Raw genomic sequence first — 23624 nt, forward strand, 5'->3', positions numbered from 1 at the left:
ATAGCAAAAAATAGAAGATGGACAACATAAAGTTGACGGCGGGGGATGTACGACGCGCTATATTTAACGTGGGACACCGCGTAGACAGAAATTACGTGATATGTCACTACATTTTACGAAGATAATAGAATTATATGTAATTATATTGCGTGGAAATCTTCAGCCTTGTAACTTACATGAAATTATAATAAGAAGGAATTCGCTACGTCTTTAACAATGCACGCGAAAATTAACATTGGCCTACTGACTTGGAAATTTTCAATTATTTAATTTCTTAATTAAAATAATTAATTCAAAAGTTTCTTTGAGAATTGAATTTATATTTAAATCGTTCGATGAGAATACAAAAAAAAAGAAGTATATATTAAACAAATTAAAATTGAAACAAATCGAATTTAATATTAACTAGAGAGAAGATAAAGATGAACTTTTAACTCGACCCTCAGAATATCTAATTGCGTTGCATTAAAACTTTACAGTTACGAATGTTTCCGCGGAATCTTGTACTTTGCCGAAGTGATATTAAATGTTAGAAAGAGCGGACACAATTTTCTTTCAACTCCCGATAATTTTACTACCGGAATTCTTTACGCGTCGCGTATCTCGCTGTCAATCAGCTCGTAAATTCGCAAAATACCGTACTGCTCGCGAACGCCGGTACTTTCTGTCAATCATCACGCATCGCCTATCGATTACCGTTCACTGTGTTACAGCCGGCATCAATTCTCACGTCGTTAATTCACCTCCTGCCCTGGAATTAACGAGATGCGTGTCTAACGTTTTTACATACCTCACGGCATATTCCGTGCCGTACGATAAGTACCTACACTACGCCCGATAACAGAAATTACAAATTCTTGCTAGTATGTTACATCCCTAATACGAGTATCTTTGTACCCTCCCGCAGTTCTACAGCGCATACAGAGTGTCCTGAAATAACAACGTTCTCATACGTTAAACCGTCTCTTTTTTTTTTTTGCGAGTTTAATTCTTTTTAATTTTTTTTCGCAACTGCGAAAGAAAAATTATTTTTCAACTACGAATTAAAATATAATTTATTTTGAGTTATAACTTATTTTGCGGTAAATTAATTGAACGTAATCGATATTTAATTTACTATGTAATTTTTAATTATACAATATCGGAATATTGTATTTTTTTTTTTTTATTAAACTAAAATTAATTTTTTTTTTTTTTTCAGCGAAATAAAATTTACTAACATCCGAGAAAGTTATGACAGTTTCGGGACACCCAATATGTACTGATTCGTGTACGTCAGACTTGCATGTAGGTCTAGAAAATACGAGCTCTCACGAATGGCAATTTAACTAATCACGTAAACATTTAACCCGATATGCTTCGGAGCTGCTGTGAATTGAAAATTGGTGGAAAAATCCGCGAAAACACAACTTGAAACATCCTCAGAGCATGTTCTCCGCTCGCCAACTATGATCTACAGCTTACTCATTACTGATATATATTTTTTTGTTTATTCAACTTACTTTGCATTAATAATTTATATAAAAAAATTAATCTATTTTCATGTAAATAAAAATAAATGTATATACGATCAATTTTACAAGTAAGTACGTTGAAGAAGAAGTTGAATAAAAAAAAATTTAAAAAAACGTATCTTTACATCGACGCATAAATTGTAAAATGCATCATTATTGAATAAAGATAAATCTATCTGTCAAGTATTTATCCTGGTTTTCCGCAAATTTGAATGTTAATGAGTTTGTTGACGATTAGAGACAATGTTCTACACGTGTCTTTCTACGAGTCAATGGAAGTCAAATGACCGTATACGTATGTGTAATAAATTATGCAACATTCCTGAATGGTACGAGCAACGTTATATCATCGAGTGATTTTTGAATATTTCACAATGGTTTACTGCAAAAGAGCCAGTTGACATAAGATTACTGTAATCGTAAAGTCTGGATAAACCTCGTTGTATTTACACGCGATTGCATAATAATTATACCAGAAGCAGATTGTAATCCGTCTCAATACTTTGCTGCGAGTCATTATCGTTACGTGATTGCGGCAAATTATATTACCATCGTGTAATTAGGCAATATTAATAAAGCACCGATAAGTGATACATAAATTAATAATTACAGTAAAACAACTGAAGCGCCGATAAAGAGAAAAATGTTGCATTTCTCCTATTACGTTTTACACGTAATCTATTTTTTCGTATTATGGTTTCCAGTTTTCTCAAGAGGTCGTGTAATAACAAGGATCATTAAGTCGCGTGTCACGTACGTGTGACTCGTTAAGAATAAAACATAATTTAGCTTCATCAACTGCATATTGTTCTTCACGCAATTGTTACGTGATAGACATGATCAGAAATCATTATGATTTATGAGAAAACGAAACCTGCTTCTTCTCTTTTTACCAGATGTGATAATAAATTAATTAAACAATTACATATTAATGATATTGTAATCAGGCAGTTAATTAGACATTTTTGTAGAAGTTATGAGTTACGACTAACATGTTAATGCTCTTTTGTTAAATAAGAAGATAATATCTACTGAAGTATGCCATAATGCACACTTAATGAAAGTTGCAACAAAGTTAAATTTTTTAAATATCTGTTATTGCATATTTGAAATCATTAACTAATCATTATTTGAATTATAAAAACAATTTTTTTTTAATAAATATTATTGCTAAGATTAAATATTAAGCAATAAAATTTAACATAAAATAACGCGTAAAAGTAGAATCTTATCAAATGACCTCTATCGACATTTTTGTAAAATATGTAAAGCAAAAAAAAGATAAGATTGCTAGAACTCTTGAATATTCGATCAAAAAAGTAAGATTAATAAAAATCTAATTTCAATTATACTATTTTTCAAATTCAATAATAGTTCTCAATATAAAATTATATAATAATAAATTTAAAAAATACATTCAAGAAAATTTTTCTTGAAACAAAAAATTCCAAAGAAAATAAAAACAATTAATATAATTAATAATTTAAAAACAAAATTATTATTTCCCTATTAGTATTTTATCAGCAAATATATTAACTGCGTATCAATAATTTTAATCGTTTTATCAATACAGACTAAAGCCGAATAATTATAATCATATAGTTGTAATGATAATAATCTCAAATAACAAAGAGATTAACTCATTAGTGTAAGTAATGTTGTGACCAATGTCGTATGTAACCAACGTTCTTAGAAAATGCACGATCACCGTGCCTTGCGTATCGATGTATATGTATATAAGATAAGAATGTATTGCTAAAAAGAGGGGACTGAGTCTACAAAACGCATAAATATGAGCGCATCTCTGATAAGTTTGTTCAGTCAGAACTGTTTAAAGTGATCAGCGATCAACGTGAGTTTATCTTCTACTTAATAATGTGACAGTGAATTTAAAATTAATCTTCTACTTTATTATTATACGTTTATATGAGTTAAAACTTGATTTTGAAAAAAGTGCTAGATGTTAAAAAATGTATAAATACCTTTTCTTAGAGATACATCGACTACTAGCTATTTAATTTAATAATAAATATTAACGATAAGTAATTATTTTTTAAAACACGTATAAAAAAATATATATATTTATAGGAAAACCGTGCATGATGGCACTTATAACACCCTATTGGGGCCTAGACGGCATAATAGTCGTGACAACTCTCTTTATAACTCTCTATCTTTATATGACGCGCAAATTCAATTATTGGAAAAAACGAGGGGTTGTGGAAGCCACGCCAACACCATTCTTTGGCAGCTTCGTGGATTGTATACTCTTAAAGAAATCTCCCGGACTCTTTTTTCAAGAACTTTACGATCAAGCTAAAGGATTGCCTTACATCGGCTTCTATGTATTAGACAAACCATTCATATTGATTCGAGACCGTGAGCTCGTAAAAAACGTTTTAATAAAAGATTTCAACAGCTTCGTTGATCGATACGGAACGCCTGATCAGAGAGATCGTCTGGGTTACTGCAATCCTTTCTTTCTTAAAAATCCAGCTTGGAAACATTTAAGAACAAAGCTAACGCCGCTTTTCACATCCGGCAAGTTGAAGAAAATATTCGAGCTGATGCTTGAGTGTGGAAAAAATTTAGACGCGTATCTCAAATCGCTGGACTTGGAAGGTAAGTGTTGTATTTATAAAATTATATATTATCGAAGGGAATAGTGATTAAAATAAGGACTAAATAATTGAAGCAACAATAATAAAGTACGTAATTGAAAATAGATAAAGAGTTAGAAATGGAAGTGAAAGATTTGACAGCGAGATTCTCTACGGACATAATCGGCATCACTGCTTATGGACTCAACGTAAACTCGGTGAATAATCCCGATGCTGAATTCAGAAAACACGGCAGGAAGATCTTTGACTTTGACATAATTCGTGCCTTCGAGTTTCTCGCAACGTTCTTTTTTCCGCCTATAGTTAGTATTTTGCGCCTGAAATTTTTCGGCAAAGAGACTACCAACTTTTTGCGCGACGTTCTTTGGGGAACTATCACTGAACGCATAAAATCTGGCGCGAAAAGAAACGACCTAATTGATCACCTTATTGAGTTGAGAAATACTTATGCAGATCAAGACGTAGGAGGATTCAGTGAGTAAAACATTCATCGATCCAATGCATAAATTAAATTTATACTTTGAACTTTCTTTAACGTTTAAAGAGGCGTGAATTGAAATTTTAGAATACGATGGGGACGATTTAGTAGCACAAGCAGCTGTTTTCTTCACGGCCGGATATGAAACATCATCATCGGCAGTGTCTTTTACCTTGTACGAGCTCGCAATACATCCGGAAATACAAGAAAGACTCAGAAAAGAAATTCATGACGCGCTCGAGGAAACCGATGGCAAAATTACATACGACATGGTACGTAAGCACGCATACGTTTTCTTTTTATCGATCGAAGATTGCAATAAAACAGAAGTAAACCGATATTACGAAATTAAAAATGTGTGTTTTGTTTATGTTACTAGCTTACGAAGCTACAATATCTCGATATGGTGATAGCAGAAACATTGAGAATGTATCCTCCACTACCTTTCCTAGATCGCGTAACGCTAGAAAGATATAAAGTACCGAATTCTGATTTAGTACTTGAAAAAAATACGCCGATTTACATCTCAATGACCGGTATGCACTATGACCCGGAGTATTATCCTGATCCTAACAAATTTGATCCGGAACGATTTACCGAAGAGAACAAACGGAACAGACCGCCGTGTATCTATTTTCCATTTGGAGAAGGCCCACGCATATGTATAGGTAAAAACAAATTCTATTTGTCATAAAAATTACCATTCTTTATCTTACTACGTGAATTATATATACATTTTTATTTAAAATTCAGTATATGCATGATCTAATTAAAATAAACTTTATCTAATTATTTTAAAATTTTGCATTAAAAAAAATAATTTTAATAATAATATAATAAAAAGGACATTTTTAAAAAAAAACTTTTTCACAATTTATGTGACTTGTTAATCTTTCAGACATCTTATAATAAATATATGTATTATTATTTGTTTTGCAGGTATGCGTATGGGACTTTTACAAACGAAATTAGCAATTGTTACAATTTTAAGAAATTACGAAGTGACACCGTCCAAAAATACACCAATACCGATGGTGATTGACCCGAAAGCTCTATTGACGACGCCTGTGGGTGGCGGTATAAATCTCAACATCCGAAAAATTAAACTAAATTAGACTAACCTAACGATATAATATCCTACCTAAAGAAAAAAGAATTTTATTGAATTTAATTCATAACCCCCCTTTTCATAATGTAGCTTAAATTTTCTCGCTTGCCACTATTCGTGACGCGAGAATACAGATCAACTTAATTTTTATTTTGTATATTTTGATAATTATTGTCTTTCCATTTAAATAAACGGAAAAAAAAATTAAGTAAATTTTTTTAGAGAAATTATTATTACGGTACGAACTCGAATTAGATAACGATTTTATTTATGTGTCAAAAAGTAATTGCGACTGTCGACTATGCCGCAATTCGTTGAGGAAGACGGAACTCACGTCTTTCCATTGTCGAACTAAACTACTTCTGAAGCTATGCTACTGCTACTAAAAGCAACTACTATTATATACAACGAATCTACGAGTTTTTATATTTTTAAATTATATTTTATTATTTTTAATTACTGTTATATTTTATAATTGATCGTAAATTCGTCGCATTGGTAAAAAAAATTAATCACTTACATTTGCTGCGACACGAGCGGAGTTGATAGAATTTTCTGTAACATAAATAAAAAACCAAAATAAAATGTAAGTTTAAAATAATAATTATTAATTACAAATATAATTTATATTTGTGACTTTTACCAATTATTTTAAAAAGGCATTTAATAATCTAATTATATATTTTTTAAAAAGATTTTAGCAAGAAAAAAATTTTCTAAAGTTTCAAATTTGTCTTTTTACGCAATTATTTTTTTTAATTATTATCAGAATGATAAACTGATCCAAATAAATAGAAAAAATTGTTACTGTAATAAATAACAAAAGATCCTTACCAAAACGTTGATCCGCTCATGCCTGATGTCCTTCCCGGACCTCGTCCTCCTCTCAGAACTCAGTTCCTTCCACATGTCACTCGCGACACTCGCGGATTGTTAATTTAAGCTAAACGCCCGACTTAAACGGCAGTCCCGATTTAAAGTACCTATACAATAAAACCCGGACGCCCGATTACTTTTACGAGATTCGCGACGAACCCCGAGGTTCGTTTATCGACGGTAAAAACGATTCGAATTCTTCTTGAAATGTTGGACTGTAACAAAACTATTAATTTTCACACAAATATATTTATACAGAATTTCTACAGAAGCACTACTGCTACTACTACTGCTAACTGCAAACTACTGAAAATGTATTACGCGAAAATTAATTTTCGCGAAGCACCCGATTTATAATTTGTTTTACGCGATTTACCGAAGGGAATGAATCACGTGATTTATTAAATATATACAGTTTAGATGTTTTTTTATTTAATAATAAAAGGAAACGTCTTGCCTTGCTAGTTCTTACTAGTTGATGCGCTGTAGCGGAGTTGTGAGCAATTCTGTAACAAAAAATTATAAAACTTACATTAAAAAATGCTAAAAATGATTTCCACAATGTTAAAACAAAATTTATGATATTAAAAGAACGAGGCTACAAATATTAAGTATTGGAAGAAGTGATCTTTACCTTCGGGTTGCTCCGCTAAAGCAGGATGCCCTTCCAGGGCCTCCTCCTCCTCTCAGTCCTCGCATCCTTCCTTCAGAATGTCCGGATTGAAACGCAAAGTCTCCTACCGTCCACGGGACGATGGCACGAACTGTGGAAAGTAACCTGTAATCAAAAGTGAGCATTAAATATCATGATCATTCGCGCGACATTGTACGATGCAAAACTCGCGTTCATAAAATTACTCACTTTTCAAGCTCGTATATTTCAATCGTCTCTCCAGAGAAAAACACGGTGAGCTGATTGTGGTTGTCTCCTTTGCCAAGATACCTGTTGGCAACGGACGAAAGGTCGACCGCGCAATACACAAGACGCTGCTGGAATAGCTGGGCCGCCGCGGGGGGGTCTCTGGCCACGGGGAGCGGGGCGCGCTACGTCGTACGACGATACTCCTGTTCCCAAAATTATTCCAGTCTTCTTGCCCGTTTACTCGATCGTCATTCCCGAGGAAAGCCTAGTCAGCTGGTGGCAGCTTCCTTCTTCGTCAAGCCACGAGGTTGCGCTGACTATCCTCCGAAATCTCGATGAGAACAGAAGGAACATGGCGGTTAGAAGGTGTCCGCGAGCGCCAATCTATCGCGACAAGATCGTACTTAATGGCGGAGCACGCAATAAAGATATCGATGTGCGACAAAAGTATATAGGTTAAATACGCGGACCGAATTACCATCGTAAGAGATTAATCCACGTGCTCCGTGCAATATTCGCGTCGTACTTAACTCAACGCGCGACGAACAACGTTCGAGAAGCAAAGTCGGCTTAGATTTGATAGCTTAAATTATTAAATGTAGTTACCTATTGACCGTAGATGGGAGGACGACTTCGTGCTTCGTATTGCGCGACTGGAATGGAAAAGTACCGCAAGGTGTTGAGGCGTCGGAGTAAGGGGGGAGCGGAGGTCACGTACACAACGAGCCCGAGGGAGTCACGTACGCCTAAGGAGTTAGAAGGATTTTTTACATTGAATATTAGGTATTCTGTCGAACTTATAACTGTTAGTTATTTCTAAATGGGCCTGAATTAATCACTCGAGAGTCACGCGAACGGCCGGGGAAATTAAATATATTTTACGTGTAAATGAGAGATTTCCGAGATGACCGGAGCGCGGCCGTGTACAGCTCCTTCCCGGTCGGCAGCCCAAGGCGTAATGAGTGGGGATGCTGCTGCAGGCACACGGTGGAATCGCAACGCATGCGCAGCTCACGCTGCTAGTACTCGTACGGACGTTCAGCGACTTTGGCTTTTTAATTGCTACTAAAGTATAAGCGTTACAATAGAAATTGTATACGGAATATTATAAAAAATATTAATAAAATATTATATCAATAATTTGAGTATCTGTGGCGGATGGACATGTAATATTCGGTCCATTGAATCAGTCATTTGCATGACTTACCACGTATCATCAGAGCATTAATTAGTTTTAATCGAATCCGGAGCAATGATTGACTCACGGTTGCAGTCAAGGATTCCTATATAAAGAGCATTATAAAGTCGCTCGCATTATATTTCGAGGTTAACTTGGGTGCCGTTAAAATCGCTTTTTACTAAATTTGTCTTTTTAGAAACAACCCGCATTTGCATATAAAGAATTACGTTCGGAGCCTTCGTCGTTTCGGATGCAGCTTGAAAGCAGTCAACATGTTTCCTATTGGATGACCTATCCTTTTGACGACAGCCCGAATTTCTTGGTTCGCGCAGAAGAAGAAAACCAGCGCTCGCATTTTAATTCGAGGTAAATTTACATGCTCTTAATGTCTTTACGTATGGGTTGTGCTTTTAAGAAATAGATAAACGCTCACAGTACAAAAATATAATTGTTTCGTACAAAGAGAAAATAATTAAATAAAAATTGACGCTAATATTCAATATGTAAGGTATTTTATATATCTACATATGCATTTATTTTTCTATTTTACGATAAAATTATATGATCATCAAGAGTATATATTCAATAGATTAAAAAATTAACTCGTTTAGATACGTTCATCTCAGTCTCTAAGAAATTTGCAGCGTTATAAAAAACAAAATTAAATGCTAGTAATTTTTTCGAATATTAATCAGAAATTAAGTTGTCAATATATCAGTTTATTATTAATCGATATGGCTCAATACTTGATCAATTAAATCTCTTATTATTTGCAATTTTAACCGCAAGACAGTGTTAGTGTAGCATGATTGAATTCAGGCCTTTGATTGGCTTGCTGTTACCGCGACGGATTCATATATAAAGACGCGCATTTTGCGACAAGCGTCACAGTTCGGAATAAACCTTTACAGAGTTAACATGTGTTACTATGAGAGCAGTTCTTTTAAGAATAGCCGCTCGCAATATAAAAATATAATGACTTATCATTTATATGCCACATAATGAACTAAAAGAGCTAAATATAATTTATGTTTGAATCCACGTAGTATATTACATTTAAAGAAACAGAATATGTTTAAAGTATTACGTAAGATACATACGTTGCTATAAAATATCTATTAATTATTTACTTATGTTTAAGTAAAATAAAAGTGGATTTGCCAAAATTAAATATAAGTATTATTTAACTATAGTTTCTGTATAAACAAGTTAGTCATGCTATCTAATGCGCCTCTTCCTTTCTTACATCGGTGCAATTTATGAATAGAATGATATCTGTGCGAACATTAAACGTAATATGAGAGAGAAGAAAGAAAGCTAGATAAATAAAAAAATGCAATATTAAAAAAATTTAACGTTACAAATTATAAATATATTATAAATCAAATTCTTAGAAATAATTATATTAATATACGTATTATGTTCTGGAGGTTATTAAAGCACACGTTAAATAATTTTTACGTGACACGAGATGTCTATTAATTCGCTAACATGTTACACATTACTTTTAAAATAACGTAGATAGCTAGGTTTAATAACAGATAGTTCAAATGTCAAAAAACATGTGATTAATAGCTGCAGTATGTAATTTTGCAACTTCATTACGATAATAATGCACGTTAATATAATGAAAGCACAAACCGAAAGACTAGTGGAAGGGAAGCGATGTATAAATACGGCCACGTACAAGCGGAAGTTCAGTTTATTTTTCACTCGCAAAAATCATCACATCTGCATTGGAAGATTTGTATGTCGTATTTTATAAATATCTGCACTCTGATATATTATCATATATCTAAATAATCTGTCTCGATAAAAACCGATCAAAACAAGTTTTTTTTTTTTAATTCAAAATAATTATTATCGTAACGTTACGTGTTACAGTGTCATTGTCAAGTGTTTGCGACAAGTGTGCACTTCTAGATGTAGCGAGCAGATTTTTCAATACCTTCTTCACATAAGTATAAATCTTTTTTTTACAGACCGAGCACAAAATGGCATTCATAACGGCTTACTGGGGCCTGGATGGCTTGATAATCCTTACGACTCTAATGATAACTGTCTATTTGTACATAACGCGAAATTTTAAATATTGGAAGAAGCGGGGGATTTTGCAAATGACACCGGTACCTTTCTTCGGCAACTTCAAGGAATGTTTATTTCTAAGGAAGGCACCGGCGTATTTTCTAAAAGAAATGTATGACGAAACGAAGGAACCTTACGTGGGATTTTACGTGCTGGACAAGCCTTTCCTGTTGATTCGCGATCGGGAGCTCGTGAAAAATATTTTAGTAAAAGATTTCAATTACTTCTCCGATCGATACAATAATGCGGACCCCAAAGATCGCATTGGCTACGCAAATCTTTTCTTTATGAAAAATCCAACTTGGAAGACGCTCAGAGCGAAGCTCACTCCGTTTTTTACATCTGGCAAAATGAAGAAAATGTTTGACTTGATGTTGATGTGCGTACAAAATTTAGATGAGCATTTAAGCTCGTTGGAATTAGACGGTGAGTAGCCTCGTGATCTCGAGAAACAAATTAACCTTAAGTAATATTTTTTTCTTAACAGTTAATTAATTTTATATCTGTGAAAAGTATATGTTAGCAGAATATATTTATAAATACTAATTAAATCTACGACAGGTAACGGAAAAACGATCGAAGTCAGAGACTTGACCGCCAGACTCACCACGGATATAATCGGTAGCACCGCTTACGGGCTAGAAGTGAATTCGTTTAAAGATCCGAACGCAGAGTTTCGCAGATATGGCAAAATGATGTTTGATTACGACACTATCCGCGGCCTTGAGATGCTCTCGGTATTTTTCCTTCCGGATATTGTTCGTTGGGGGCGAGTAAAGGTGTTTGGTAAAAAGCCGACGACGTTTCTGCGCAAAGTGTTTTGGGAGACACTCAATCATCGTATGAAAACTGGTATAAAAAGGAACGATCTTATGGATATCCTTATTGAACTCAAGAACAGTCAAAGTGATCAAGAGCTCAAAGACTTTAGTAAGCGAAAGTTATAATTTGCTCTAGACATATCAACATTTTTCAAGTTATATTTGATAAAAGTGTAATTAAATTTATTATAACAGATTTCGACGGTGATGATCTTTTGGCACAAGCGACTAGCTTCTTCTCAGCTGGCTTTGAAACCTCTTCAACAACTACGGCCTTTGCGTTGTACGAGCTTGCGATACAACCTGAAATTCAAAATACTCTGCGAAAAGAGATTCTCGAGGCACTGAAAAAATCCGATGGAAAAATTACATATGATTTGGTACGCAACTATCATTCGGCATTTTTTAAAAATAAATTATTAATAATATCAGACATGTATATTAAATTTTGAGTCATCGTAAAATTAAACGCATAATTAAGCTTTAAATAAAAATACATTACATTAATATAATTTTTTCTTCTATATTTTTTATTACTAGGTATGGTCATTGCCATATCTCGACATGGTGGTCTCAGAAACTTTAAGGATGTACCCACCACTAGGCTATGTAAATCGCGAAGCTGTGCAGACGTACAAAGTACCAGAATACAATCTCGTAATTGAGAAGGGTACACCGTGTTACATTCCGATGCTCGGCATACATTATGACCCGGAGTATTATCCCAATCCAAATAAATTTGATCCAGAGCGATTTAACGAGGAGAACAAACGTAATAGACCGACGTGCGTTTATTTCCCATTCGGAGAAGGTCCACATGCGTGTATAGGTAAGGGAAATTGAATTTAATAACATATTTATTTAATACATTAATCTACTTTCTTTTTACTTTTTTTTTTAAATTAACGTAATATATGAAACAAAACCTATTATTTTATTTTACAGGTAATCGTTTCGGACTTTTACAAGCGAAATTAACATTGCTTAAAATCATAAGCAAATGTGAAGTATCTCCGTGTAAAGAAACTATGATACCAGTGCAAATTGACCCGAGAGGCGCTATGACAGTGCCTTTAAATGGTGTGATACATCTCAATTTCAAAAGAGTTAATAATAACATTTGAAAATTTGACGAGACATTGATGTTTAATCAAGAATTAATTCGGACACGAGCTATTTGTTATTTCTTTAATTCACTATCAGCATTTTCATAAATAATCTGTATGAGCTAACAATTAATAAAACTATATTTTAAGCTAAATATTCCGTTTTACTTTGTGCAGTTTGAATTAATTTTTTTCGATAAATCAATCGATATAATAATGCATATTGTCGATAAATAATAAATATAATACATAAGTGTAGAACCTCCATGACATACTACGTTTCAACAACGATTATCTAAGTCTCTTTATAAAGTGGCACAATCATTTGCTTGTTAATGCTCAGGAGAGTGGGAAATAATCACGCCCAGTCTCTGCATGGTGATTGTGTAGTGCAACTTTAAGCGTCATTGAAAAATACTTCATATAATTCGCGTGCGTCAAAGCACAATAGTGCGAAAAAGATATAAACGTATCGTTGGATCTGATTCTTCGTTTGCAAACAACAAGAGGCCTGTGGTAATTAAGATTTTTACTTAAGACTTTGTAGCAAACATGATAATTAATCACATAACATTCACCGTTAAATGGAAACCCACTGGATTACGTCATTAAACTGGAGTATGCTCAATTCTATTACCATACGTTATTTTATCGAAATAATTCTATAAATAATTGATTAAATAATTTAGCAAGATATCTAAGTTTCTATTTTTTTTTTAATTTACAGGTATAGTTTAAGTGGAAAGGATAAATCGGACGATTTTCGATTAAACTTTAATAAAATTAATTCTTCTTAATACTTTATAATTAGAAATTAGAAAAATTCAATATTAAATAGATGAAATAATTTTAGTAATATTTACTACGTATGTTATTGAAACTATTGTGAACTTTATTATGCAATCTGGTTATATAAGTATAACGCATATAAATCATAAATCTGAATACTGTTTAGAATTAAAAAGTCATTTTACAAATTGCAAGAGTTGCTTCTCATTATCTCATTAAGTTTATCTCATGACGTTCATCTAATGAAAAAATTATAAACATATCATTAATCAAATTCTTCAACATGTAATTCCAACGATAATTTGTTAAATGTCAAATGTCTGCATTTTAAATTCCCAGTTAATACTTATTGTCAGTATTATTAGTTTTTCAAATAAAATATTCATCTTTTCCTCTTTAACGAAAAATATTTTTCTAGAAAATATCGGAAATGGTGTTCATAAGCTGCCAGTTTCTTCTCAGCTGGTTTCGATACTTCCGCAGTGTCGATTGCTATCACGTTGCTCGAACTCGCGCCGCAACCTGAAATTCAAAAGCTCGTCAACTATCTAACTAAATTTAAATTAAAGTTAAATTAAGAATACGTCTTACTTGTCCATTTTTAATTGCAAAAAGTAAATATAAAAAAAAAAAAAAATAGGATTCTTGTAATATATTTCTTCACCGGCAGAATGATGATATTTCCTTTATTCGTCGACATTGTAAATATATATAGGAGGCAGCCACGAGAGCAGCCGGTCACATGTGATGCGATGATATATTTATATATTTATATACATATACAGCTATGTATATTATCCATTTTTTCATTCATTTCCTCTCATTTACAAAAAGACTAACGGCCGACCGGCCGAGCAAGCCACTCGCCGGTCGACCTAGTGGGTTTACTTACAATTATTCATCTGTAATATTAACTATGACATCTTGGAATGGAATGATTGATACCATATATCGATAGTATCTTCTTCTCGCGCGCGTTTTGTTCAGCGACGGTGGTCTTCACAGTTCGATTTGCGACAACCCTTTTAAACTCGTAAATATAAATAATACACGCTTATATATATCGCAATGATCGTATACATAAGCGACTCTAACAGATTTTTTTTTTTTGCTCCTTTCAAATTTAATCCTCCCGACAGCACTTCACAGGAATGCTGATCGTACAACTCAACAGGATCGGAAGGATTATATCTGAAACCATATATTCTAACTGTACAGACTACAGAGCTGAGAGAACTGGTTTATAATTCTTTTTTTTTTTTTTTTTTTTCCTTTTTTTTTTTTTTTTTTTTTTCCTTTACGTCGATACGCTTGCGATCAGAATAATATGCACTAGATGCCAGTGCACAGACTATCAAGTATCTTTTTTTTTTTTTCAAGTACGTTAAAAATGTAAAAGTGATAAAACACAAACCGATGAGAAGCGAGAACCACTCAAAAGTTTTATTCAAGGTTTAAATATTGGTATTTCAAATACTATCTGTCATAAATTATTGCGACGCAATTATTTCTACCCACAGGAAGACATAAAAATATTACGATTGTAATTGAAATTTAAACATCAATTATTACGTTTCTCCGAAGATAGGAAAAGAATTGACGAGGCTGTTTCGAATTAATCTGATCGCATTAAATATTGCCGAACCAAATGCGATTAAAATGAAATTCGCTGAGAGATAATTCGCGCGTTAGCGTCACAAGACAAATATCGTCGAATGCGAACGTGCTGAGGAAATAAATACGCCGCCACTGAACAACAATGAATCAATACAATACTCCCGCAACGCACGTGTGGGATTTCCATCGATACTTTTACACACATAATTATACACACTTCATCCACACACAATACCGTAATATTGTAATATAATATCGATAATAACATTATAATATCGCGCTAGTAACTCGCCCGCGAGCATTAACAGTATTTTTGTTCTCTTAATTCTTCATATATCAGGTAAATATATATAATCTGTTTACTTATTAATGTATATATAATTACTTTTGTTCATTATGCAAACGTGCATGTATGTATTTATGCGCACATGCACGATACGTACATACGTCTATGCACGAATGTATATAAGGTATTTCTAGTTGTTTTATCTTTTTTATTTTTTTTTTCATTGAATTATTTTTTATATCGATATAAGTACAGATATGAGTGCGTCACACATATCTGTACGTATATGCGAGATGTATATACACATTCATATATGCATTCAAATTACGTCGTACGCATAAATTTCGTATATTTATAGTAATCCTAACGATGAGACCAATGCAACGAATCACGACTGATTTCCTTCGTTCTTTCTCTTTTTTTGACTTGGCAATCGGTGATTTAACAATTTAATTAAACACCTTGCGAAAATGAGATGGCGATAAGAAAATAACTTATTAATTACGAAACCAATCGACGTGAATCAAACATGTTCGACCTTATAAAGAATGCACGTCAAAAAGCTTTGCATAAGAATTTGAAATCACTATAATACACGAAATTATTTATTTAAAAATAATATTAGTTTCAATTATCTGCAAACTGAAAGGGCGTTGAAGATAAAGTTGCGCTATTGAACACTTTTGTAACTAATGTACAACTTATTTTGTTTAAATAAGTCAAATTAATTTTTGATCGGTATTGAGACTTATTTTTAATTAATAAAGAAAGCACAGAAGAATGCTAATATTAGCTCCTAAACGGAGCTTTTTAAAAATTGGTAACTTTGGTTAAACGAGATTGTCGTATACATAATAAATTGAATAATTTTGGTATAAGGACGTAATAATAAATAGTCAGACGTGATTAACACCGATTTCTCTTTTCCAACATCAGCATGGAAATGGAGATCGGAATGAATTATGCGAATGTATGTGGCTTAAATATATTTGAAACTCGAATGTATTTTACTCCAATAATTGACGACGATAGTTGGAATATGAGAAAAATTCTAATAAGACTAAAAGTTCAATTGACGAGTAAAACGATGCCGCACAATACGACTCGATTGGCCCATTATAATTCTTTTCATATCATTAATTGATTAATTTTTTTTTTTTTATTTACCATGCATTTTTTATCTTTAAATATCGGAGAAGCAATGATTAAATATTTCGACGAACTTGGAGATGGAAATTTTATTTTACGATTTCGTAAAAATTAATTTTTAATTTAAATAGATTGGTTTCACTTCTAAAATTGTTAAAAATTGATTACGTTTTAATTAAGTCTTTAAAAAATAGTCAAAAGAGTCGAATAAGTAAGAAGTTGTAGACAAACATGACTAGTTAGAAAAAAGTACCCAAAATCTAATTAAAGTTGTTAAATTTAAAAAGAAGTTTAGAAAAAATATTCTTTTTTTATAAAGATATGCATATATGTTCTTGTAATAATTTACCCTTTTTATACTTGCATCACAATCAATTTGATTAATATAACAATTTCATTATCCATTAAATAATGAAATAGATAATTTTATAAGATGAATTATTTTTTTTTAATTTAATTTAAATTAAAAAAAATATTTTAAAAATAATTAACTATTTGGGTACCTCTTCCAATATCGATCTTGAACAATAATAACGATCAGGCACAAAGAGCGAGCGATATGAATAAAAAAAGTATATTTAATTTTTTTTTAATATAAAATAAAGATATGATTTTTCTGTAAACTCTTAATTATTTCATTAAAATTTAATAATATACTTATCGAGACACTACATAGTATCTCGTTAATTTTAACAGATTCTAATTCAGATTAGAATTTTCATATAAGAAATTTTATTTCTATGACTGTTCAAAGTAATATTAAACCGAAGATCACAATAAAAATTAAATGTCTTTTTTTATTCAATCGCGAATTAAAAATTTGATTATTTATTACTACAAAATGCACCACTCTGCACATTGACGCAATTTTTTCATTTTTCGCTAAGTATCGCTTTTTTCATTTGTTAGTCTTTTTATTATTCTTTTGATAACAGTTTTCTTATGTCGTAAAAAATTGAATTGACTAATTGAATTCGCGGGAGGGCTATAAAAAATTTACTGCTTCATATAGTTATCCGGTTATCGCAGCAGAAAACTGTCAAATAAAAACGTCGCGCTTAACGCAATTTTTATTCCTTCGTAAGATTCAAAATTAAACTTATATATTTTACGATTTTTTTACTTTGCTGTGTCGTCATGCGTTTAATTCCATTTGGTTCAATAGAGTCCTAATTCTATGGCACGGAAGGAGAGAAACAGAAAGAGAGAAAGAGAGAGAAAGATAGAAAGAGGAAAATACAAATAACCATTTATCAAATAATCAATCAAATAGTTGGCAGAATCGTTCACTCGTTTGTTCATTCACGCACACAACAAATTTCTTTTCGCAAAGACCGTTTACAGAAAACACGCCCGAGGCTAACCTTTTGCTTTAAAAACATGATAACGTAAGACTAGATTTCAACAATACGGTCTTTAATCACCGTGCGAATAAACGCAATTGATGAAGTATAAAAGTATAAACAGTTAAACATGAAGAGTCGTGCAGAACGTCATACAGAAGTAATCGCATGCGTTAACGCATCTATATTAACAATTAAAAATTACGGGTTAAAATTTTTGGAACGGAATAATCTCAACGAATAGCTCGTCGAGAAGAGAACTATTAAATTATGTATTCTCTTTTTCAGAATTGGTTGTCACGTTTAAAGAAACACTGAGGAGCAGCTATACTTTCGCCAATCGCTATTAAAAAATCTTAAATTAATTTCTGCGCTATAATTAATAATACAAGGGCTAAATTTATATAAAACATTATTTTCCGACTCTTATTTTCTCTCCTCACCGTGATAAGTTGTCGCAGCAACTGCTAGTTTTGTGAGATAAGAATAGTCTTTGCGCGAAAGTGAAAATAATCTAAGAATATTCTAGGAATTGAGAATATATCTATCTTCCTCTCTCTCTCTTTCTCTCTCTCATTTTTAAGAATACTCTCGGAATAATTGTGAACTTTTAGAAAGCGGTAATATTTTGAAAGAACTTTGACAATATTAGCCAAAAAATACACGATTATTCTTGAAATATTCTAAAAATAGTCTGACAGAGAGTATTCTCTTATCTTACTGTATATCCTTGGTTACACAGTTCCTGAAACTTAATCGTACATCGATACGACAGAACCACACTTACATATCTACTTGTTTGTCTTCTTCTTTTTCGCCTATTTATATTTATCCACTTGCTCGCGTATATTATAGATTTATATATATATCTATATTTCTTTTATGCACGATGGATATGTGAATATCCTTACGTTTCTGTATACATCTGCACTTTGCCTATATTAATATAGTAACGAACAACATTAATGATTACTTATTAGGCTGTTCTTTAATTGGACAATAAATAAAATAGTTTATGTATACAGCGCGCGTGCATCACTTTATATCCACCAGGCCGTAGGTGCCTCTCACAAATAAACGCATCTTAATCTCTTGAGACTTTGATCACATTGTGACATAAAACACTCAAAGTCGATAATATGAAATCATGTGTGGTGGGTCTGAGGATCCCTCTGCAAGAACAATTTAATTCAATTGGTAATCATATATTACGTATAATTAACGCTTTGTTTTTTTTTTTTTTTTTCAATTAATTGTATACTCGAGCAAATATGTTGATTCTAATTTTTTTAATATTACATAAAGAAATATTTAATTCGTATGTTACAGATAAACTAACGGTATTGACCGCAGCAATATACGTCACGAGAATTTATAATACAATTTATTTCACAAAATAGATTCTTTAAATACCGTTTCGTTCGGTGTACTTCATCCATCGTAATTATTAATCTATTAGCGACAATTAATACCGCGATGAGACTCACAGGATAATTCCTGTATTAGAAAATTCGAACTTTTTAGAAAACTTTTACAAATTTTAGTCTCTTTCTTCGCACGTTGAATAAAAATATTCCCGGATACTTGTGAATTAAAATTAGTCTCTCTAAACATTAAACTTTCTCGCTCGAGTTTTTAACTGTTACAACAGAACAAGTTATCAGGCCACCAGCCGCGAAGACCAATTTTTTTATCAGAGGAATCCTCAACCACCAGAACGTATCACTTGATCTCCTCTCTGCTGGGCGACCTCGGTGGATGTGGCGACAACGGTGTTTCGTTTGGATGTCTTTTCGGTCGAAAGCTAGCTGTTAGTGAGGATATCCAACCGCTTTGCGAGCCGTGATCATGCAAGGAATCGCTGTTGCTGTTGCTGCGAGTGCTATCGATACTCATACCAGATTTAAATCGCGAAAACAATCCAGACGATTTTTTCGTTGTCGCGGGCGAGCAAAATACAGAGTGCTTTTTTCGTGATTTCGATATCTCCTTACAGAGCATCGAGTCTAGACTACCAGTGTGAGGACGCTCCTCCGCCTTGTTGGGATCTAAAACGCCTAATACAGCAGCCTCCGCTGCTTGTTTCGCCATTTTAGAGATGTCCTCCATGCTGGCCGAACTTCTTCTGATTTCCACTTTACCGAGATCTTCCTCGATATCGCAGCAGCTGGTGTCTGGATTTACTATGATTTCAGGGTGCTGTTGATTCTTCGGGCGAACGTCGATTTCACGGAACTCGATGTCCAGAGCCTGCCGAGTCTTCGTTTCCTTCATACTCTGCGATTTACCCTCGGGATTCGACAAATTTCTGCGATGCTTGGAAAACGAGCGGGAACTGGAGCTGGCTGCCGGCAGAGCCTCCAAAGAAGTAGACGATCGTTTTTCTTTGGCGAATACCGTTCGCCAACTTTTATTTTTACTATCTGTGGACTTTCGTACCTTTGGCAGAGTCATCGCCCGTTTATCTACCGACGACAATTCCACGACGGTCGCGATAGCCGCTTTGTTATCCTTTACCGAGGACTTAACTAGGTTGCAGCGTTTACAAATAAACAAGGAGTTGTTGTGCCTCGGCGAAGCGGTCGTAGTGGAACCACTACTAATCGAGTTGCTCTTGTTGAGCGTTTTCCCTGTGTGTTTCGGTTTCGGACTGGGCGAGTCCTTGGAATCGAAGCTTATACTCAGCCGATCGGTAAAGTTTCTCAATCGCGTGAATATAGACTTATTCGGCCCAGTTTTGTCGTCGCAGCAACATCGCAAACCGATTGATTCCCGGCTACTGTGCGCATCTTTGCGGGTAGGTCTGTTCTCCGGGTCGTTCTCGATGGCATTGCTGGATTTCCTCACGTTGTTCTTCGGTTGCGAACGGGCCGCTTCCACTGCGACGACATTGCCGTTTCCCTCGGGCGTCTTGGTTTCGATTTTAGCGTTTAAAACAATTGTCTCCTTTTCTATTTCCTCGACGATCCGCGTGCCTTCGGCGGACCTCGCGCTCACCGGTGAGCTCAAGTCACTGCTAAGATTTTCGCCTTTGCTGCGTCTCCTCTCACGTTCGTGGTCCTGAATGGCTTTAACCAGATCATGATTGTGCCCGTAATCCAACGAGGACTTTTCCCGACTGCCTTTTCGACTGCCAGGATAGCTCTTTCGCCCGCTAATGGGGCCGGCCAGCGTGCCCTCCGTGGAGATCTTAAACTTGAGCGTTTTTTCACTAATCTCTACTTCCGTGGCGGTTTCTGCATCAGAGCTCTCGACATTTTCTGCTTCTTCCAGTGTTAAATTTTCTGTAATGTCGTCGTCGGTGGAACGCGATCGCGAATGAATTGTCGTCGCGGATCTTTTTGAGCGCATACTATGCGACGACGTGGATTTAATAATGGTAGACGAACTACTTGTGCCAGTTAGTGCGTTAGGCGGGGCCGATTCCCCGACGTCTACGACGCTCTTTCGATGATGACGCTCGTCTTTCGCTGCTTCGTGCAGTCTGCGATAGTATGCCAAGGTTTCCCTCACCGGTTGAACTATAAGATCCTAAAAAGCAATATTTCAAATTTAATTATCTATACAAAGAAATCGCCTATATTATTCCTAATTATATACTATTAATTTTTTTTAAATATATTTAAAACAATTTATTTTAATTGACAAGCACCTGCAGCTCGGGTAAAAGTTCGCCGAGAGCTTCGAAAAGAGGGAGAAGAACTAGGCCAATAAAGCTAACTTGGGAGGACGCCTTGGTCACTTTTTCGCGATCCATGAAAGGTGTGACCGGAAGACCTTCGAGTTTCTCGGCATCGCTCTGCTTAAAGAACTCTTGAAGCAATCTGTCCAACCACGGTTCCGCGACTTCCATCGGTCGTGCCTCGTTACTTATATCAGCCACTTTGATCAAGATCATGGATAGCTAAAAAAAAAAATTCGAAAATTAAATCTCAGTCTTCGATCGTTCTATTAAATAGTTAATTAGCCGTAAATAAATTACCAAGTTTGTATGCGCCTTGTTAGTGTAATCGAATTCCGGAGTGATGTCGGTAAACTGGCCAAGAATCTCGTTGTGCCGGGCCATGTCGGTCGCCAAGATGCATCTTATAATGCCCTCGCGCACTATTCTGTACGTGGGATTGTCCAAGGATGCGAGGATGTTGCACTCGGGCGCCTCCAGAACTCGAAATGCCACGGAGCAATGATGATTCTCCAGAGGCGAGATATCGTTATACCGCAGCGCAAGCTCGGTCCTCGCGTTTATCTGATAAATATTGTTGTAGCCCGGATGGTCAAGATCGTGGCAGATACAGGAGACAATCAGTACGAGGACCTCGAGGTCGCCGATTTTCGACGGGAGGTCCACCGCCCAGGCTATCGCGTACATCTGCGAATAATTAATTAGCAGTGAGCCGATAACTTAATTCGATCTACGCCGACCTGCTCGCGCGCGGCCAAAGCACACAGTCGGCACGTGCATTTTAATCGATCGAGAAGTAATTTAATTATATTATGCAGCGGAACAATGCAGGACGTCGATTAATAGGTGTGATCAAACTATTACTGTCTATCGTAATTACAGGGTTATTCATCATGCTTATAATATCAACATCGTACATTACCTCCCTTATCGGCGTGTAATTACAACTACCGCCGGTCGCGTAATTGTTAATTGTTTTCCCGTGGAATTGTGTGCGATAAAATGGAATAAAGATGATGAGAAATATTCACCATTTGCGCCACGCAGAAGCAATGCCGGAAATTGTGAAACGGCACCTCGTTGTAGTTATTATAAACCTCGTAAAGGAAGTTCCTCAGAATCGGCAAGGGAATGTTGAATTTTTGAGGTAGGTCGAGCTCGACGAACATCGTCTGCAGCATCAGCAGCAACTCCTCGTCTTCCCACTGTCGTGCGTCGAAGGCCGGCGAGCGTAACCACTCGCGAACGCTCGTCGAAATGCTCACATCGCTGAAAACAGTGCAATATGACATTAACAAGTCCCTCTTAATACAATTTCACAATTTTAGCATTCGCGATGTACTTGTGTTTGTGTTGTCTTTATTAATTAACGATAAATTTCATTAGACTGTTCGATTAAATAAATCTTGAGAAATAAATACAAACGTTTAACAGAAGATAATAAACAGATATGCAGAACGGTGTTAACAATGATCGATTCATCGGCAAGACAAGCAGCAGCAGCAGCGTTAATTGTTGCGTGAAACTTCGCGCCAGCGTCAACAAACGGTCATCCAGGCACGTGGGATTAATCGGATTAATTGGCAGAGTACTTTGGAATATCAACAGCTCTTCGCTACTTTGACAGATGGATTATCTGCTTGTGCTGCTAAATCAACATGGGCCTAACATGCGTCGAGGCGATCGGGATTGTATCGAGCACAGCATCGATTGTCGCACATGGAGTACTATCACTTATATCACCTCTCACGAGAAACAACAGTGGCTTAAGCGACGCAATTCTAACCATAAATTCAAATAATACAATCATTATAAATTAAATAACATTATTTATGACCATAATAATGTATAATTATATCACTTACTTTTTTCAAATAATGTAAAATAATATTTGCATAATTTTATATATACTCGAATACTGCGTTACTAACCTTAAAAGAACAAACATCGCAGAGAAATGCTAACTGCATCTAAACAAACTTCAAATTATAATGCGAGAGACAGATTCTTTCTTCTGCGTGGACCAACAAATCCGGGCTGTTATTAAAAGAACAGATCTTGCAGTAAGCGGATGTTAACAGCATTCCGGTTAACCTCGAATTATAAT

At 34.6% G+C, this 23624-nt stretch overlaps 3 protein-coding genes and 2 long non-coding RNA genes across 6 annotated transcripts in view; 2 read left to right on the forward strand and 3 right to left on the reverse strand.

Moving 5' to 3' along the window:
* The first annotated feature begins 3237 nt into the window (after window positions 1-3237).
* On the forward strand, window positions 3238-5934 carry LOC139110668 (cytochrome P450 6k1-like). Its single transcript, XM_070670600.1, has 6 exons — window positions 3238-3366; window positions 3603-4136; window positions 4241-4609; window positions 4701-4885; window positions 4993-5281; window positions 5553-5934. Exons 2-6 carry the CDS (start codon window positions 3614-3616, stop codon window positions 5726-5728), a joined length of 1542 nt encoding a protein of 513 aa, XP_070526701.1. The 5' UTR covers window positions 3238-3366; window positions 3603-3613; the 3' UTR covers window positions 5729-5934.
* On the reverse strand, window positions 5700-6807 carry LOC139110677 (uncharacterized). Its single transcript, XR_011547034.1, has 2 exons — window positions 6556-6807; window positions 5700-6276 (listed from the first exon to the last, which is right to left on the reverse strand). It is a non-coding gene; the product is annotated as an uncharacterized lncRNA (long non-coding RNA).
* A 63-nt stretch (window positions 6808-6870) lies between these two features.
* On the reverse strand, window positions 6871-10150 carry LOC139110676 (uncharacterized). Of its 2 annotated transcripts, XR_011547033.1 has the most exons (4): window positions 8066-10150; window positions 7460-7790; window positions 7232-7375; window positions 6871-7103 (listed from the first exon to the last, which is right to left on the reverse strand). It is a non-coding gene; the product is annotated as an uncharacterized lncRNA (long non-coding RNA). The 2 variants fall into 2 exon arrangements; XR_011547032.1 differs by having other exon boundaries at window positions 7460-10150.
* An 86-nt stretch (window positions 10151-10236) lies between these two features.
* Window positions 10237-12806, forward strand: LOC139110667 (cytochrome P450 6k1-like). Its single transcript, XM_070670599.1, has 6 exons — window positions 10237-10386; window positions 10622-11150; window positions 11286-11654; window positions 11741-11925; window positions 12086-12374; window positions 12491-12806. Exons 1-6 carry the CDS (start codon window positions 10252-10254, stop codon window positions 12667-12669), a joined length of 1686 nt encoding a protein of 561 aa, XP_070526700.1. The 5' UTR covers window positions 10237-10251; the 3' UTR covers window positions 12670-12806.
* Window positions 12807-14109: 1303 nt separating this feature from the next.
* Window positions 14110-23624, reverse strand: part of Pde9 (phosphodiesterase 9) — a 123016-nt gene continuing 113501 nt past the window's right edge. The window contains exons 7-10 of the mRNA XM_070670594.1: window positions 22549-22786; window positions 21818-22204; window positions 21488-21739; window positions 14110-21366 (exon numbers count right to left, since the gene is read on the reverse strand). Coding sequence (XP_070526695.1) covers window positions 19558-21366; window positions 21488-21739; window positions 21818-22204; window positions 22549-22786 — 2686 coding nt within the window. The 3' untranslated portion in view covers window positions 14110-19557. The remainder of the gene's footprint in view (window positions 21367-21487; window positions 21740-21817; window positions 22205-22548; window positions 22787-23624) is intronic.

Source organism: Cardiocondyla obscurior, linkage group LG21, assembly GCF_019399895.1.
Source record: "Cardiocondyla obscurior isolate alpha-2009 linkage group LG21, Cobs3.1, whole genome shotgun sequence".
Classification (NCBI taxonomy): Eukaryota; Metazoa; Arthropoda; class Insecta; order Hymenoptera; family Formicidae; genus Cardiocondyla; species Cardiocondyla obscurior.